Genomic DNA, 19,674 nt, shown 5'->3' with positions numbered 1-19,674 from the left:
CTGATTACACATAATGCAGTGCAATCCATAATATTGAATATGCGGGTGTAGATCATATGTAGTGGGCAAGTGTGGCTTAACATAAAATCCCCACAAGTCTTCAGTGGTGATGAAATGTTATTCTTTGGTCTGTTACTTTATATGACATGCAGAGTCATTAACTGCTTTATTGTCCTGCAAGTGGGGAGAGAAGTATGTGTTGTTGTATGTTTCCAATCCACAAGAACATATTGTCAGATTGACTATTGCCATATTTGGTAATCAGGTGATTGACAGCACTGTATTTAATATACCATAACTCACCTTTTCGCTGTGCTCCTGCTAATTCATCTGGAGTTTAATGCGTCTCAGTGATTTTCATTGCTATGGAGGAGGGGGAGTTGTTCATGAGAGTCTACAGACAGTCTATATTCATTTTTATTTAAAAAGAGGGGCATTTCGATTCATAGTATAAACACAATAATTATCCCTAAAATGTTTGCTTCAAGACCACACCTAATAGAAACACTAACAATACCTCTTGCATAGCAGGCTGTTATGACGTGTGTAAAATGCCAAATGTCACACAGACTGCTTCAAGACACTTACACTCTGCCTGCTGACCTACCACCATACCGCTTATCTGTACCATTTCTTCTTCTTGATTCAAAACTACCTCTCCCTTGATGTGGTAGCACATCTAGAAACCCTTACTTGGATGAAATCATCATTACCGTAATTACCTCAGTCAGTATGAGAAGAAATACAACCTATGTGTGTTGCAACAATGTGCAATTTAGTATCTCTGGGCTCAACAATAAGTGTTACATTGGTTTGTTTTTGAGCACATGCTATTGCAAAATTCGTGGAGTCTTTAGGTGTACTCAGTCACAAACACTCCCGTGATGTTTTCAGAAGAAAGCCAAATAGTATAAAAAATTTTATAGTTGCGTGTCAGAAGAATATTAACTGTAATTTCCAAGTAGGGAATGTCATCCAAGGTTGAAGAATTCAGGAAAGTTGAAGTTTTATTTGAATCCCATGGCATCATTTTCTTACTATAATTTGATTGTAATAAACTGATAGTGGTATCTCAGTCCATTGTGCTTAATGAACTTCACAACAGCCAATCATCAAAGAATACTAATGTGCTCTGATACAGTTAAGTGCAACTGTTTCAACACGTCATTTCCAAGTAGAAACTGAAGAACAGCTTACTGCACTGTGACTTAAGAGAAATAGCTATCTCATACACCAGAAGTGAAGTGAGATGAACCACTTAACAGCCTGCTGGCGTGAATGCATTACAGCGCCTAGCACTCACTCAGTTATCATCTTTTTGATCTCCTCCTTATATATATTAACAGTTTGTCATTCCCTGTTTTGACTACAGTCTTATAACATGAGCAGTTCTCAAACTCTACTCAAGTATTGCTATTTGCAAAATCAAGGCACCACCCATTAGAGACCTCACAAGTTATTTCTTGTGATGCACTAATACATCATTTCATTTTCTCATCATATATGAACTTTCTATCCCTTTTGACTGACTAATCACACTGATCCCACTGCAGTGAACTACACCTCTATGTATCAATCGCTTATTTACTTTAGATGGTCACATTCTCAAGTTCACTTTTTGGGAAAATAGTCATAGTCCAGTAGTTACTCAGTATATATAAATTCAGAGCTTTTATATACGAGGGCTATTCAGAGAGTAGGGAACGTTGCCATCTGACACCACTAGGTGCACGCTGATTGCGTATATCGTGGTATGTGCGTGCTCGGCAGCTCAGTCGATATCTATCTGTGACAGTGGGAACATCTCTGCGGGTCTGGTTTTTTTGATAGACAAAACTAAAATGTGCGCTGCAATCGAAAATCCCGCCAGTTTTGAGGTGCAGCCTGTGATACGGTTTTTGTCGGCAGAAAACCTAAAACCATAGAAAATTATTGTGAACTGTGTGAAGTGCACGGAAACAACGTAATGAGTGAATGTTCCATCTGGAAATGATGCATTCAGTTTAAAAATGGCTGGACCATCATTCATGATGAAGAGAGGAATGGACGCCCGAGCACTGTGACTGATGGTCTTGTCGCTAAAGTTGATGAAATGATTCGTGAAAACGTTCACTTCACAATAACGGAGCTTTTGCTTTCTTTTCCACATGTTTCACGGACTTTGTTGTTTGAAATTGTCACTCAAAAGCTAGGCTACCACAAATTTTGTGCACGATTGGTGCCCAAAATGCTTACAGAGCACCATAAAGAACAGCAATTGGGGCCAACGTTGACATTTCTGGAGGCCTACCAAAAACATAGTGATTCATTACTGGATCGAGCTGTAACCAGTGACGAGAGTTGGGTGAAACACGTCAATTGCGAGACAAAATTACAGTCCATGGAGTGGGGCCACACAAAGTCCCCCCAAAAACAAAGAAAATGTTTGCAAACCTTGTCGGCAAGGAAGTTGATGGCGACAGTGTTTTGAGATAGGCAAAATGTGCTTCTTATTGATTTTCTCGAATGTGGAGCAACAATAAAGTCTGCCCAGTACTGTCAAACTTTGCACAACCTTAGAAGAGCAGTTCAAAACAAATGCCGAGGAAAGCTGATGTCCAAAATTTTGCTTTTGCACAAGAATGCCCAACCTCACATGGCAAACTGTACTAAAGAACTCCTTAATTCATTAAAATGGGAAATTTTCCCTCATCCACCCTACGGCCTCGATCTTGGATCAAGTGACTTCCACGTGTTTCTCAAGATGAAGAACTGGCTTTCAACGCAGCGCTTTGATGATGTGGATGTAAGTGGATGTAAGAAGATGGCCGCGAGTGTAGAAGTGTGTGAATCTAACTTGAGAAATAGTTATAGTTATGCTGTTAAAAAGGGAGTTTGTAAGAATTGTAACACTGAAATAACAACGCTAAAAGAACGAATTGCTAGCTTACAATTCATAGTCAGTTCCTTAAGAAGCGATATTGACTCACTCAAGAAAGAAAATCGGGATCTGCGATCGAAGCCAACACTAAGTGAAGTGATGCAAGACAAAAGTAATATATCGTCCGAGTGGGTAAAAGTGCCGTACAAAAATAGTGTTCCAACTACAAAAAGAACAACAAAGTCTGCTAAAAGTGTCACATTTTCGGAGAAAAACAAATATCATGTTTTGCAAACAAGTGACTGTGATAACGACTCTCCAAATGATCGTGAACTTGAAAAAGACAGTGAACTGAAAATGAATAGCGTTTTTTCAAATAATGTCAACAACAAACACAGATCATCAGGGAAAAAGAGTAGTGTACTATTACTAGCAGACAGTCATGGCAGGAATCTATCCAGCATGCTCCGTGAGAAAAATCGCGACATAGCAGTAACTAGTGTAGTGAAACCGGGAGCGGGATGTAAAAATGTTGTAGACATTAACTCTCAGACGAAATTAATGCAAGAAAATGACTTTATCGTTTGTATAATGGGTTCAAACGACGTGGCAAAAAATGAAGCAGAGGTTTGCGTGAAAACGCTACAGAATTTTTTACAAGCTAATAAATGCAGAAACACAGTAGTTGCCACACTTCCTCATAGGCATGATCTGATTTATAATTCGTGTGTAAACAAAGAAATTCGGAAAACAAACATTAAAATAAGGAAAATGTGTTCTCAATACACTAAGTGCGATGTACTGGATATAAGCAAGCTGCATGGAAATCTGCACACGAAGCATGGAATGCATTTGAACTATGATGGGAAAAGATTTGTTTGTGATCGTGTTAGTGAAATAATCAAAGAAAGACTTGAAAGGGATAGAACAATTTATCAGCTTCCTGAACATCCTTCCAACAGCGAGGAAAACAAAATAAACAAGAAAGAAGAACGAAAATACAACGCTGCTGACGTTCCTAATTTAAACTAGAGGTATGTGATGCTGTAAATATGATTCCCAATTACCAAATCGTGAATACGCCCGAACTAAAAATTTATCACCATAATGTGCAATCCCTGCGTAATAAGATCGATGAAATTAACGTTATATTAACACATGAACTTAATGATATCTCAGTGTTATGCATTTCTGAGCACTGGCTTAACCCAGAATTAATCCAGAATACGAAAATAAACAAATTTGTCTTGGCTGCTTACTACTGCAGGAAAAACAGCAAACAGGGTGGGGTAGCTATTTACACAAAGGAAAATGTAGATTTTATTACACTACCTGACTTAACTAGGGCAAATGTCGAAAAGGATTATGAAATTGCAGCTATAAAAATTACTCAGTTCAACCTGGTTATTGCTACAGTTTACCGATCACCGTCCGGGAATTTTGAACTTTTCTTAAACAAATTGGAGTCATTGCTAAATAAAGTAAACAAAATAGATTGTGAATTGATAATCTGTGGTGACTTCAATATTGACTTCCTCACGAATAGTGGAAATAGGGAGACCATTTTGAACCTTGCAACGTCCTACAATTTAAAGGCTGAAGTAAAAGCAGCTACCCGAGTATCAGAAACTTGTCAAACAGCTCTTGATCAGTTTCTAGTAACGAAGAGTTTACATAACACCTCACTAAAAATTTTCAATCCAGGTTTTAGTGATCATCTTGCTCAAATATTAAGCATAAAAGTACAAGGCAGTATTATTAACAACATGTCTCTTAGAACAGCATATCGAAGCTATAATCAGCATAATGTGAACTACTTCAACAACTTATTACAGAAAGAAAAATGGCTAGGAGTGTACAAAATGAACGATGTAAATGAAAAATTCGACACTTTCATTGATACATTAACCCATTTCTTTGAACTTGCATTCCCACTGAAAACATTAACCATACAGGGAAACTCTAGAACAAACAGCTGGATCACAAAGGGAATAAGGGTTTCATGCCAGAAGAAAAGACTACTTCATGAAATATGTAACTCAAAAAATTCCTCACCTGAAGTACGCGCATACTATAAAAAATACTCCAAAATATTAAGAAAAGTAATAAAAGCAGCAAAAACAATGCATAATGATGAAATCATTTATAATTCAGCTAATAAATCAAAGGCTATGTGGAGTGTTATAAAAAAAGAATGTGGAGAATACAGACAACCTTGGAAAAATATAACACTATCACATAAAAATAAAAAAGTAACAAACCCCTTAGAAGTAGCTAACACATTTAACAACTTTTTCACAGGTGTTGCTGAAAATATGTTACAATCAAACTTTAAGAGCATCCAGGCAAATGAATATAAAATAAGTACATGCAGAGGATCAATGTACATCAGTTCTGTTTCACAAGATGAAGTAGCTAAAGCAATAAAAGGACTAAAAAATTCCAAATCGGCAGGTATTGATGGTATACCTGCAACAATGTTAAAGAAGAGCGCATCAAACCTAATTGAAGTACTCACACATTTATGCGACTGCTCACTTCAGGCCGGCACTTTCCCTGATGTGTTAAAAACATCAAAAGTTATTCCTGCATATAAAAAAGGGGATAAAGACAATGTAAATAACTACAGACCCATCACAATTTCCTCCTGCATCTCTAAAGTACTGGAAAAAGTTATGTATGAGAAACTTATGAAATTTATAAATAAAAACAGCATCCTATGTAATGAACAACATGGATTCAGAAATAAGAGGTCAACGACAACTGCTGTCTATGAGTGCATCAATTCCATCCTAAACCTGATGGACAAAAAACAGGAAACAATAGGAGTCTTTATTGACTTGTCAAAAGCTTTTGACATGGTGGACCATAAAATTCTGCTATCAAAGCTAGAAAGATATGGTATTCGAGGTCTGTCCAACAAGTGGATCAGTTCCTTCCTGACAAATCGTATGCAGGCAGTGTGCGTCAAGCACACAAATATTGAACTAAAAACTGTATCTAATCACTTATCTGACTATAAACAAATAAAATGTGGTGTACCCCAAGGATCCGTATTGGGACCCCTTCTGTTTCTTCTGTACATAAATGATCTAAGCTTAAATATTGATGCACACAAATCAATCATATTTGCAGATGACACCACGATTCTATTAAAAGGAGACGACGATGAGCAGTTACAGCAGGCAGTAAACACGGTCACGAAACAACTTAGCAGCTGGGCACAGAGTAACCAGCTTGTAATAAACAGTAAGAAAACCGTTGCTCTAAAATTCCACAATGTTCCTAACAAGGACATGTTTATCCCATCAGTCTCTATCAATGACGAACCAGTTGGTAACAGTACTGAAACCAAATTCTTAGGACTTTGGCTGCAGAGTAACATCAGATGGAATAAGCATATTGAATGTCTCAATACAGAACTGAGCAAAACATGTTATCTTCTTTGTTCATTAAAATCATGCTGTAGTGAGAAAACAGTAATGAGTGCATATCATGCGTACTTTCATTCTCGTCTTAGATATGGGGTCACCTTCTGGGGAAACTCTAAAATAGCTAATAGCACATTTAAACTACAAAAAAGGGCCATTAGAATCTTGTTTGGGTGCAAGCCTAGAGACTCTTGTAAACCCCTGTTTAAGAAATCTGGTATTCCCCCATTACCGTGTGTATACATTATGGAAACCCTTTTGTTCTTTAAATTAAATGTAATAGGCAAGGACCAGAGGCTACAAAAAAACTGTGATATACATGAGCACTTTACCAGACAAAACAGGAACTTACATATGACTCAAATCAGCACAGCACTGTGCCAAAAAGGTACTTTTCACATGGGAGTTAAGCTTTATAACAAACTTCCTGAAAACATAAAAGCTATCACAGAGGTCAATACATTTGGAAAATCTCTAAAGTCATATTTACAGCATCACTGCTTTTATTCCATTGATGAATATTTAAATTTATGAAATGTGTTATATAAATACTTGTGTGTAAAGTATATTATTGTAAGCTTAAATATGTATGCCTTGAAATTGCTTTCAGGCTGTATATTTATAACTTGACTTGTCCAATGTCTTATGCATAAGCTGCTATGTAGACAACAGGACCAATAAAATACAATCTACAATCTACAATGACTATGCGGAACTCCGGGCGGGTGTGACTCACTGGCTGAAGTCTCAGGTAGCAGGATTTTCCAACGAAGGTCTTTCAAAGCTTGTCCACTGCTATGATAAGTGCCTCAATATGTTTGGTGACTCTGTGGAAAAGTAGTATGTCAGTTGCTCTCTCAGATGTATATAATAAAATGTATATCTTGTACTTAGTTTTCTTTATTTTTATTTTATTTTATTTTTTTATAATGCCGAAACGCTCCATACTTTCTGAATAGCCCTCGTATTTCAATTGTTTTAGAAATGTTTTTATATAATCAGCCAGTCACCTTCTTTCTTTTCACCATAAAATAAATGTCAGTTGTGTTTGTTTTGTGTTTGTTTTTGTTTGTTTTTTTCATATTGTGTCTGTATTGCAACCCATTCTTTGGATCCTTAGCTTCTGACACAGTTAGTTCATTCAGTCTGCCGAGTGATTTCCGTAGCCTTGGGGAAGAATCATTGGAGTTCCACCATGCTGAAGGAGCAGTTCCATTTGGTAACTTGTATCTTGACTACCCAGTTGGACTTGTAAAAAGTAATCATTTGCTATAAACTTTTATAACTAAATGATAGCAGATATATAAGGATTTTAGATCATTTGTTGATTAAATTTCAAATTTATTTTATAAATTTGAGTTAAATGTATTCAGAAATCATATTTTGTTGCATAACAAAGTAAAAATAAATTAAGCATTATTTTCGCAGTGTGAAATTTGTAAATGCTCATCAACAACAAAACTCTTGTAACAGGTCATAAAAGAGGAAATAAAAGCAGCTCTTTTTAGAGGGAAGAGGGGGGACATCTGTCACCTTTGAGATGAAGTGTTAACTGTTGGACAACGTACATCTAACTGAGATGCCCTCTGAGCAACCAAATTTCAGTCTGTCTTTAAGACAGAAGAGTTTCTTAACCCTTTGTAGAGCATAACAATTTTTTTGTTTAACATAGCAGACTCCTGTATTTATAGAGTTCTACTTATGCATGGAAACAAAAAATATGCCTATTTACAACAGTGAACAAAATTTCAATAACACATACAGTGCAAGAAGCTGTGCAATAATGTATTACCACAACAAAATACTGGCACGGTTGAAGTCATAATTTAAAGTCAGCTTGACACAGTTCATTGAGTTGTCTTTTATGTGGGGTGATACCTTCACATGTTACCCTCGCAGCAAAGTAGCTTGCAACACATACTTACAGAACAGTTAATTTCCACACATCCCAGCAACTTCATATGTCATGGATTTGTGAATTTGTCAACTGCTGCCTTCTTTTCATGTGTGCAATGAACCAATGTGGCCTATTTGTACCATCAACATTCATCTTGACAGAGGATAACACTTTAGAAATAATTCTCTGTGTGGAATTCCTGTGACAAGAATGATGATATGGACATTCGTGTACACCAGTTGTAGGTCTTCAGATTCTGTGGAACTGTATTATATCTACATGCTGCTAATGCTAGTTTATAGGGCTGTCAGTATAAGTAAGACAGAGATTGGTACAGGATATGGCCATTATACGTGACCACACATTTAACAAGCCCAGAAATCAAATTCAAATGTGGTAAACAGTTGAGTTACTGTCTAAGTGCCACAACTATACAAAGCATCTGCAGGTATAATCTTTATGATTATCACCAGTAATGTCATTTGAGTCAAATTCCTGTGAACTGCCATGTTAACATTATGAACTGTAGTAGAAGAGCACTGGCCCCTGGTCCTAGGCCAAGGATGAATTTGTTTAACTTTGGAATCTGAACTATCCCCTTACTCAGAAACTTGTGACTCAAACTCTGAACAAGGGTTTTCCAGAATTTATAGGATCCCTGCCTCGTTCACTCATTATCTAATAATTTCACTGCAAAAAAAAGTAATCCCATTGTAACCTGTTGTTGAAAAATATCATAAAAAAGAATAAACACTTTTTCTACTGAAACTTCCTGGCAGATTAAAACTGTGTGCCCGACCGAGTCTCGGTCGGGCACACAGTTTTAATCTGCCAGGAAGTTTCATATCAGCGCACACTCCGCTGCAGAGTGAAAATCTCATTCTGGAAACTTTTTCTACTGCATCCTGTTGTGACAGATATTTCATAAATAAGTGCAGCATGAAAGCAAATCATTCATTCCATGACATCAGCCAAAAACAAAGATCCAACTATGCAATTTAGCACAGAAGATGGACATGTTACTTGAAAATAACAACCCAGCAGCAAAGTTGATGGCTGTATTTTTACACACTGTTATATTCTTTGAATATTTCATTTGCCAAAACACATGTACAAAAATGACAACAACACATTGCTGGATTGTTGGTCACACAAGTCTACAGCCCTGGATTTCTGCAGAATGGCACTAAAATGGGCAAAATTTATGTAACACCACCAATATGATGCTTACAAACTAAAAAAAAATACTCAATGCACCAAATATAATGAGGAACACTTTGTGATAGATTTTTTTTAACCACAATAAAAGTGTCTCTCTGTCACCGGCTAAGGAGTGGGAGAAATATGTTATAGCTACTCTTTCAGCTACAAAATTTTCCTGCTGAGGGCCTACAGATATAGAGACTAAATATAACAGTTACTTAGTGATATTGTGCACTTATGTAATGTGGTCAGAAAATCAACCACAAACATATAAAGGAATTAGTCACAGATTCATATATGAATTTTAGTCTCCACAATATCTGAAGAACAATTGAGGTCGTTAAAGAGTGACCTCAGCTTATGTGCGTGTACCTTATGTGACACTTCATCTCATATGTGAATGGTGTACTACTAGAAAAGAATTTGATCATTTTCTGAAAAATAAGACATCACGCAAGAATTAATTTATTGGAGCTTGAATAAAATAATGTGAATGGGTGCAATGAAGCATAAGGCTTCATATGCAATCTAGGTGAATATTACCAATGTCCAGAATTAGCTAATAATAAGCCTTTGTTGGAAAGTGCAAGTTTTGACATCTGGAATACTGTCAGTTTCTTTGTTTCTGTTTGTCTGTGAGTGAGGTTATACTTCTCAAAACTGCATCATAGTGTAGATTCACAGTAAAGTTGCAGGTTTCCAAGTGATACTGATGATTATGCAAGCCTTGAGAAAATTAGAAATAATTTCTATTAGACTATCTTTCTTTCTTTCTTTCTTTCCTTCTCTTCTGAAACTGTCTATTTTTGACAAGTTCCATCAGTTTATGAACACATCACTGCTATTTATGCATAATTTTATAGAAGGATGGGCACACCTACTAAAAGGAGTGCAACAGAACAATTTCTTGTGGAAATACATCAGGAGGAACTAATATTTACAATTAATCATGTTGTTACACTGAAAATTTCCCCCTAACCTGTGTTTACTTCTATCCCCTGAGACATAAGTAGGCTTGCAACTGGAAGTTTGTTCCAATTAGCAGCACATTCTTAAACTCCCAGCTGGCTGTTCCTTCATTTTTATGAGTTTGTGCATAGCAGAAACTGTTGTTGGCTCATTTTCTGTTTTCTTAAGTAGTTTTCATTGTAATGAATAGTACATAACTAGACAATGTGAGAAATTTTAGAATCTTTGTACCAAGCTACTCTGGCCAAATGCTAGGAACACTTATAAGGGCAGAAGATCTATTGGTTTTGTCATCAACCTTTTTTTTAAAGTTTCATGTAATATATTTAATATTACTGTAGTTACAATGTAACTGTTCTTTTATTTTGCTTACATGAGAAGTGACTCTTTAGATTTATATTTAACAGTGCACATTAATTTAAATTTTTGAGCAATTAATTATGCCTCTAATAGATATTAATTACTATTGCTTTCCAATAATTGCTTGCTTTTCAAACATCCCAAACTCCAGCAGGATAGAAAATAAAAGTAGTGCAGCCACTTACAATTTAAAAAAAGGAAAAGTCCTGGCAGATACCATCATAAGCTACTGTAAAAATATGTTACTGGGCAAACAGTTTCAGTTTACTGACCACTGTCTGATACTTGCTTAACAAATACCATTACATGTAAACGCCTGGTTTTAATTGTATCTATGCTGCTTGTATCTAATGGTATTCGTACCAGATTCCAACTGAAACTGGTTGCCCAAGAAAGAGAGTGAGTGAGTGTGTGTGTGTGTGTGTGTGTGTGAGAGAGAGAGAGAGAGAGAGAGAGAGAGAGAGAGAGAGAGTGAAAAGCATTTTACTTTTTGATGATCTTGTAATTACCTGATAGTGAGTTACTTCTTTGTAGGTAGCTTCAGTAAGGCTACAGTTGGTGCTTTCCCCATTCTTGTTTTATCCAAGTTTGTTCTTTGTCTGTAATCACTTGAACAGAAGAAGGGTGTTAAACTCTAACCTTCTTTCCTTCCTTGTCATTACTTCCTGTCTCAGACACTCTCTTCTTTTTCTCCTCCTCTCAGCAGTGTTTATCTTTTCATGTTAGCATGATAAATTCTGTTCATTGTAAGGCATGCATTGCTGCATGGTAACTGGTCTCCATATCATTACCTCATTAGGTGAGTGATTTTGATTCACCCTGACCCCTGCCTTCTTCTTCTGGTTACCAACCCCTCTTTATTTTACAGACATTTGTCATTTAGTCCTTTTCTGCATTACTTCATTATCCAGAATTGGAAAAGAACATAATGAGTGTCCCAATAAACTAATGTTGTACTAAATAATGTAGTTCAGTTTTGATTACCTTTGAAGTTTCAATTTCTGAATATGTGTGTTATCTGTTTTGTAGTTTCAAATTCGTTTAAGTTCTTTTTTCAAAGGCTCCTCAAAACACTGTACACATCTGCATTTTTGTAAACCACTTAGGAAAAATATTCTATAAGTATGGTTAGGTCTCTTTACGAAATGTTAATAGTTTTGCTAACAGTTTGTTTCGGTACATATGCTTTTTCTATTTCTTTCTTTTTATTCCTTCGTATTCCGTGGCAAACAAGAACTAATTGTAATAGCCCGAGTCAGGGTACTTTTGCCTGGTATATCATTGTGCACTGCTGGTCAGTGACAGGCCAATTTTCTTTCAGAAGTGTAGTTGCAAGACAACTACTTCCTCTTCTTCCATTGAAATTCTTCTTCACAATACCAGCACAACACTGGCATACTGCTACACATAAAGGAGAAAGTTTAAATCACAAAAATTTGTAACACAGAAATGCTCCCTTTCTAGCACCATGCTGATGGTGACTGGATACAATATGAATGAAACCAGATGCCTCCCTTTCAGTGACAAATGGTTCAGATGGCTCTGAGCACTATGGGACTTAACATCTGTGGTCATCAGTCCCCTAGAACTTAGAACTACTTAAACCTAACTAACCTAAGGACATCACACACATCCATGCCCGAGGCAGGATTCGAACCTGCGACCGTAGCGGTCACACGGTTCCAGACTGAAGCGCCTAGAACCGCATGGCCACACCTGTCGGCCCTTTCAGTGACAAGAGTAAGCTGAAAGAATTATTATGTTTTTGGGTTACAGACGAGAGCCACTATCGGCCTGTTTGTAGGTGATAATGTAATGAATTGTCATGCAGCCTGTCTTTTACAGAGTCCCTCATATCTATTACCATAGACTGTTTCATGAGAGATATTTTTCTAAATAAAAAAAAACTTGTTCTCCAGGTTTGCAGAAACCTTTTGTAATCATTCCCATCAATGAACATCTCTGCTGCCAAAACAATTTTCTCTCAAGAGAGTGTATTACAATGGTGATTTTTAAAATTTTTATTGTTTTATTTCAAATGCATTTTCCATATATTGCTATGTTTGAACTTGGAATTATATGTTAAGTGTTCTCTCTAATAAGTAGTACTAAGCAGGTTCTAATAGTACAGCTCACAGTAAACTTTTTAAATCGTGTGTTATGCAGCCAGAATTTTTTGCATTACTGAAATGAGAGAATGGATACCTACAATTTCCTTTTTTGTGGCATTACTCGTATCATGTTAGCAAGTGAAACAAGAGACTGCTCTGTAAATTTTGTATTTAACACTAACAAGTGATTATTTTTTATTTAAATTTTTGCTGTTTTTAGACTCAGCTCATGCTCTTTTTGTAAGAGCAACTTATCTGGTATGCCACCGCCTGATATCCTCGTGGAAAACTGATTTAAATGTGTCATTGGCTGCACTGGAGTTATTGGTTGGACTTGCACGGACACACATTCGTGAGACAGGTATGTGTTAAAACTGAAATATTCATAACTTGATACCTCAAATCCACCTGAAAACTTGAGTCTACCAGTTAGGAAACATGCTGGTAGACTGAAGCTATTCATCAGGACCTGAGATGTGCTAGACTGGTTGAGTTTTATTTTGTGCTTTGTTAAAATAAGCATTCAAGACAATAAGCTGCATTTTCTAGTTGGAGGCCATTAGGTTTATTCAGTACCTCCTCTGTGGCTAATTTGAAATTTTTCTGTGGCAATTGATGGTTTATGTCGCTTTTGACTTCTGTGAATCAGTTCTAAGCTATATTGTGGATTGGTAGACCCTCTTTCTGCAGATAGCAGTGGTTCAGCTTCAGGTTCCTGTCTCACATATAAGTTAAACCATCAGCATGCTATATAGTGAAAGTTCTTATTTTCACATTCTGTTAGTTGGAGGATTTAAAAAAAGAAATAAAATAAAAACTATATAATTTAATAGTTATGAATGCAGTGCCATCTTGATAGTGGTACTTTGACACCAAAACACGTCTTCAGCTTTTTGTTGCTTTGTTGGTTTACTTTGTTTTACATATTCATAGTGTCAGATTTCATAGTGTATTTTAAATGTGTAGGAGTTTTTATGTTCTATATCTACTGTATACTTCTCTAAACAGATGCGCAGATATAAAAGGATGAATGAGGGAGACTAGAATATCTGTTATTACACAAATTTTTTAGAAAAAGCAATCAGAAAATGTAAACCACCAACTTTAACTAGTAATTTGTGAACAGATGGATAGTTATAAATGGAGAGCTTCAACTTATGAGCATGTCAAGAACATAAATATTGTTGTAACTCATTCTGCAGCCTATATGCTACTGTCTGAGCTCATAGATTTTTAGAAAGCTTATTCGGTTTTTCATAAATTAAATAAATTCTAGAGTTTCATACACCTGTAAGTATGGTATGTATGTTGTGCAAAATTCATCGAAGAATCTCTCTAACTTATGAAGAAAAGTGTACCTATAGCAACAAATGCACCCATTAGTAAGTGAAAAAAGATGAAATTTCGCACGTAAAAAAATTTTATTTTGCTATGTTTTCGAACTTCCACTGCAATGAGTGTGAATCCTGAATCCTTCCTGATGATGCTGACAAAGTTTTATGAACTTATTTGTAAAAGTATAGACAGTGGAAATTAAAATGTCGTGTGATGCCTCTCCTGCTCCAAGTCAACCCGTTTGACGTCCGACCCCCCTTAAGGGCATTTGACTGAAAGGAAACAGAAGTGCAAAAATTGCATGGATTGCTCAAAGTATACATTAGCCACTTCATTCACCACTGTGCTATATTAAATTCTGTTGTGTTCCTTGCAGCAGTTGTTTCAAATGACAGTTACCAATCTCAAAACTAAATTCTGTCTTGCAGTTTCAGGTGTCCCTGCCACAGGTTGTTAAATCATGGCAGATTTCTCTTTACAGAAAAATGTGATATCAAACTTTCCTCTTTCTGGAACCAATTTTTCTGTTTTTTGTTGTATTGAGAGGCTCATTAATAAAACACATACAGTGCAAGAAGCTGTGCAATAATGTATTACCACAACAAAATACTGGCACGGTTGAAGTCATAATTTAAAGTCAGCTTGACACAGTTCATTGAGTTGTCTTTTATGTGGGGTGATACCTTCACATGTTACCCTCGCAGCAAAGTAGCTTGCAACACATACTTACAGAACAGTTAATTTCCACACATCCCAGCAACTTCATATGTCATGGATTTGTGAATTTGTCAACTGCTGCCTTCTTTTCATGTGTGCAATGAACCAATGTGGCCTATTTGTACCATCAACATTCATCTTGACAGAGGATAACACTTTAGAAATAATTCTCTGTGTGGAATTCCTGTGACAAGAATGATGATATGGACATTCGTGTACACCAGTTGTAGGTCTTCAGATTCTGTGGAACTGTATTATATCTACATGCTGCTAATGCTAGTTTATAGGGCTGTCAGTATAAGTAAGACAGAGATTGGTACAGGATATGGCCATTATACGTGACCACACATTTAACAAGCCCAGAAATCAAATTCAAATGTGGTAAACTGTTACATGAAGTGATTCATACTTCATTAGTATAGACCCTAGATGAGTCAAGAACTGAAGTGTATCAGCAGGCATATGGAAAATATGTCTCTAACAACTGTAGTACCCACAAAGAAAACTGACATCAGTACTGGCTTAACCACTACAGAGTTATATGTGAGTGCCGCCACCTCAGAACTGTGTCACAACACCAAAAATTTGTTCTTAGAACTGATGAGCATCCTGAGATAAAAATAAAAAATGCTGTGAGAATTCTACCTTCTGCTCACCGTTCACCAAAAATGAGGAGGCAGTAAATAAAGGTGACCAAGAATTTTGTCTTTCACAGATTACCAAAAGAGAGAGGAAAAGGGGGGAAGTTCGGGGGTGGGGTTGGTCTCTTACTTGGCTTGCACCACACAATATACTCCACCTCAACTTGTTGCATGAGTGTCAAACTGACATATATTGAGATAAGTAACTGTGGGATAGAAAACTAACTGAAATCACTCAACAGAGGAAAGGCTACTCGACCTGATGGGATACAAATATGATTCTACATACAATATGTGAAAGAATATGCTCCTCATCTAACAACAATGTACCTTAGATCTCTGGAGGAGTGAAACTTTCCTGATGATTGGGAAAAAGCACAGGCCATTCCCGTTTTCAAGAAGGATTGTTAAGTAGACACACAGAACAATGGGCCTCTATCCCTGATGTCAGTCTGTTGTAGAATTTTGAACTATGTTTTATGCTTGCTTATTATGACATTTCCAGTGACCAAAAATTCCTATGTGGGAATCAATATAAGTTACAAAAACAACTATCATGTGAAACCCAGCTCACTCTGTTCATCCATGAGACCAAGAAAGCTACAGTAGATACAGTCACCCAGTTAAAGCAGTGTTCCTCACCTACCAGAAGGTGTTCAGTACAGTTCTGTACTGTCACCTAATGGACAAAATACAAGCATACGGAATATCAGACCAGCTGTTGCAGTGAAGAGTTTCTAGCAAACAGAACACTGCATGCCATTCTCAATGGAGAATAGTCTTCAGACATAAATATAACTTCTGGTATACCCCTAGAGAATGTTATAGGACCATTACTTTGCACAGTATATGTAAACGACCTAGAAGATAACATCGGAAGTTCCATGAGGCTTTTCATGGATTATGCTTTTGTATAGAGAGTAGTCTCAACATTAGAAAAATGGAACAAAAGTCTGGAAAATCTGTGAGGATCAATGTTTGATGCATGGAGTCGCAATTGACACTCAACATAAACAAATGTTAACATATTGCATTTACATTGAAAGACCCATTATTGTGTGATTAAAAGACTGTAGAACAATCACTGGAAGTAGTTACTTTCATAAAATGTCTAGGAGTCTGCGTATGGAACACATTAAAGTGGATCAACCACATAACATTAATTGCGGGTAATGAGATGCCCGACTGACATTATTGGGAACAATCCTCAGGAAATGTAGTCTATCAACAAAGGAGGTAGCTTACAAATCCCTCATTCAACCAATATTTGAATATTGCATGGCAATCTGGGATCCATACCAGACAGGATTGATAGAGGCAATAGTCAAGATCTACTGAAGAGCAGCACACTTCATTACAGGTTCATTTACTAAGCATGACACTGAAAGAGTGGTGTTCTGCATCTCATAGTGATTTGCTGTTAAAATCCCAAAAAGATTCAACATATATTGCTTCCTCCTATGCACATGGTGTGATCAAAAAGTAACAGGAATTTTTTAATTTTGCAGTCTTTCATATGTATATGACATCTGTCCATCCTCGAAGGATGATGGTGTAGCAAGCTTGGTTCTGGGTCCACAATGTCTGCTGTGGCTGAAATGTCCCACTCATATATGGCAGTCCCTACTTTAGTTTGGGCATGTGAAATGTGAGGGCTTTGAGTGGAAGCCATTTTCTCTTTTAGTCTTTTCCTCTTCCTGATTTGTTCTTGTATACATTCCTCTTCTGCAAGCTTGACACCATTTTGTACAGTCACCACTTGACAAGATCGTCAACAGTTTTTTTGCAGCAACTTGGATTAATACTGGCCTTGGTCAGGTCTCTCTTGCAGACATCCTTGAAGTGAAAGAATGGTCTTTTGACTGGCCTCACACCCTCCTGAAGTTCTCCATACAACAGTTTTTTTGGTACTCAGTAAGCCATCTTAGACTTCGGTGGCTTAAGAGTGCATGAATGCTTGTTGTGCTTGTGAGCTTTATGATTTTGTATGATCTCCAGGAGATTTGAAGTATCCTCCAGAGACAGTGGAGGTGAAAGCTGTTCAGTCAAGATTTGTGCTTAGCAAGAGTTGTCTGTGTTTCACTACTACAGAGAAGGGTGCTGATAACAAAAGCACTGTATACGTGTAATTTAGTTTTTATTGTGTGCAGTCCATTGTTTTGTACTCTCTTTTTCAATCTAGCCATGATCGATGATGTTTGTGCGATTGTGTTTGTAATCTCAGTGTCCACAGACAAGTTGCTATGTATTGTAGATCCCATGTAGGCGACATCAACAACAACCTGTAGAGAATTGCTGTCAATGCTGATAGATGAAAGGTTGAGTTTTCCTACACCGTGATCATAGTCTTTTCGATGCTGATGATAAGACCAAATTTTTCACATGCATGTGATAATTTGTTAATTAGATACTGCAGCTCATCTTCTGTATTTGCTACCAGAGTCGCATAGTCTGCATATAACAACTCATGAATAATAACTGTATGTACTTAAGTCTTGGCCCTGAGGCAGGCAGTGTTGAAAAGGTTTCCATTGTATCTAGTATGTAAATATGAGGGGGTACCCAAGAAGAAGAAGAAGAAGGAAAAAAAGGAATAATATTGCAGTGGATGGAGCTTGCGTAGTATGCATTTCTGCTGCTAGGCATGTATTGTGCAACTTGTTGCCAGTTCAGTGCCACCTTTGTTATCGACCTGGCTTGTTCTGTTCATCTGCAGAGATTGTTTTTGCTAGTGCTGGTTGTTGTTTTTTTTTATGGCAAGTTTAAGTGAACAGTGTGTGCAGCTGTGAAATTTTGTATTCTACTCAGTAAAAATGTTGCTGAAATTGTTTTAATGTTGAAAACAGCTTACCAAGATGAGACTATGGGAAAAACTCAGTGTACAAGTGGTTTGCTTGATTTAAAAATGGTGACGTGTAGATTGATGACAAACCTCATTGTGGATGTCCATTAACTGTCCAAATCAACGAAAATATTCATTCAGAGTTTGTTCCCTCAGGACAGACCATCAACCAAACCTTTTATTTGGAAGTTTTAAGAAGACGACACAACAGTGTTTGTCAAGAAAGACCCAATTTGTGGCATACAGAAGACGGGTTCTGCCACCACGACAACACACCTGCACACACAGCCATCTCTGTTAAGGCAATTTTTGGCTAAAGTGGCATCATTCTGCTGCTCCACACACCTTACTCACCTGACATGACACTGTGACTTTTTCTTATTTCCACACATGAAAAGGGGCATTAAAGTACACCGATTTGATGACATTGAAGACATCAAGAAGAAAATGAGAGAGGAGCTGTCAGCCATTTCTAAACATGACTACAAAAAATTTTTCTATCAGTGGAAACACTGGTGGGACAAATGTATTTGTTGTAATGGAGAGTACTTTAAGGAGATAAGGTTGTTTTGTAAACTGTTTGATACATATTATACAGCTTTTGTTTTGGTACCCCCTCGTACACTCCCTCCCCACAGTCTCAAAGACAAATCTCAGCAGAAGGGAAAAGAAGACTCCAAATAGAGTAAGTACCAACATACACACCTGCTTCACACCACTATTAATGGGTAATGTTACAATGATGTATCATTGAAGCAGATTGTAGCTTGTGCTTTCTCGTGGAAAGAGACTGTTATTTGTAGTAGTTTAGGTGGACGTCCAATTGTCTGCAGGACCTTGAAGAGCACATTTTCAGCTCAGTAAATCAAATACTTTAACAAGATCAATAAAAGCAATATAAAGTTGCCTCTGCTGCACGAAGCAATTCTCTTGTAGCTGTCATAGAGAGAAGATCATATCCGTGGTTGATCAGCCAGGTCTGAAGCTGCGTTGGGATTCTGAGTAGATTCTGGAAGCTAGGATTTGTAATTGCATTAGGATGATTGTTGCATATGCCTTCCCAGCTAAACTTAGCATTGAAATGTCTTGGTAATTGTTGCAGTCATTTCCGTCCATTTCCTGTTTACACATAGTAACAATATTCAAACTCCGCATATTCAGAGGAATGCAACCTTCTTCCTAGCTGGTTGTGAGAAGTAACTGTAGGCATTTGAGAAGGACAGCCAGACTTCATAACCTCTGCAGGGACCCCATCTTCACCTGGAGCCTTTGCATTAGCAAGAGAGCCTATTGCTTTACTGAGTTCTT

General features: G+C 37.0%; 1 protein-coding gene across 9 annotated transcripts in view; it reads left to right on the top strand.

The window, feature by feature from the left end:
• The window catches only part of LOC124619295 (ral GTPase-activating protein subunit beta), a 370,359-nt gene that overhangs the window by 211,590 nt on the left and 139,095 nt on the right, over nucleotides 1-19,674 (top strand). For 8 of the 9 annotated variants that reach the window (XM_047145577.1, XM_047145575.1, XM_047145576.1 and 5 more), the window contains 2 exons: nucleotides 7,412-7,549; nucleotides 13,052-13,192. In XM_047145577.1, the coding sequence (XP_047001533.1) occupies nucleotides 7,412-7,549; nucleotides 13,052-13,192 (279 nt within the window). The remainder of the gene's footprint in view (nucleotides 1-7,411; nucleotides 7,550-13,051; nucleotides 13,193-19,674) is intronic. The other variant, XM_047145573.1, reaches the window with a different exon arrangement.

This window comes from Schistocerca americana, chromosome 6 (genome assembly GCF_021461395.2).
Source record: "Schistocerca americana isolate TAMUIC-IGC-003095 chromosome 6, iqSchAmer2.1, whole genome shotgun sequence".
In the NCBI taxonomy this organism is placed as follows: Eukaryota; Metazoa; Arthropoda; class Insecta; order Orthoptera; family Acrididae; genus Schistocerca; species Schistocerca americana.
This window is presented reverse-complemented; position numbering and strand designations above follow the sequence as displayed.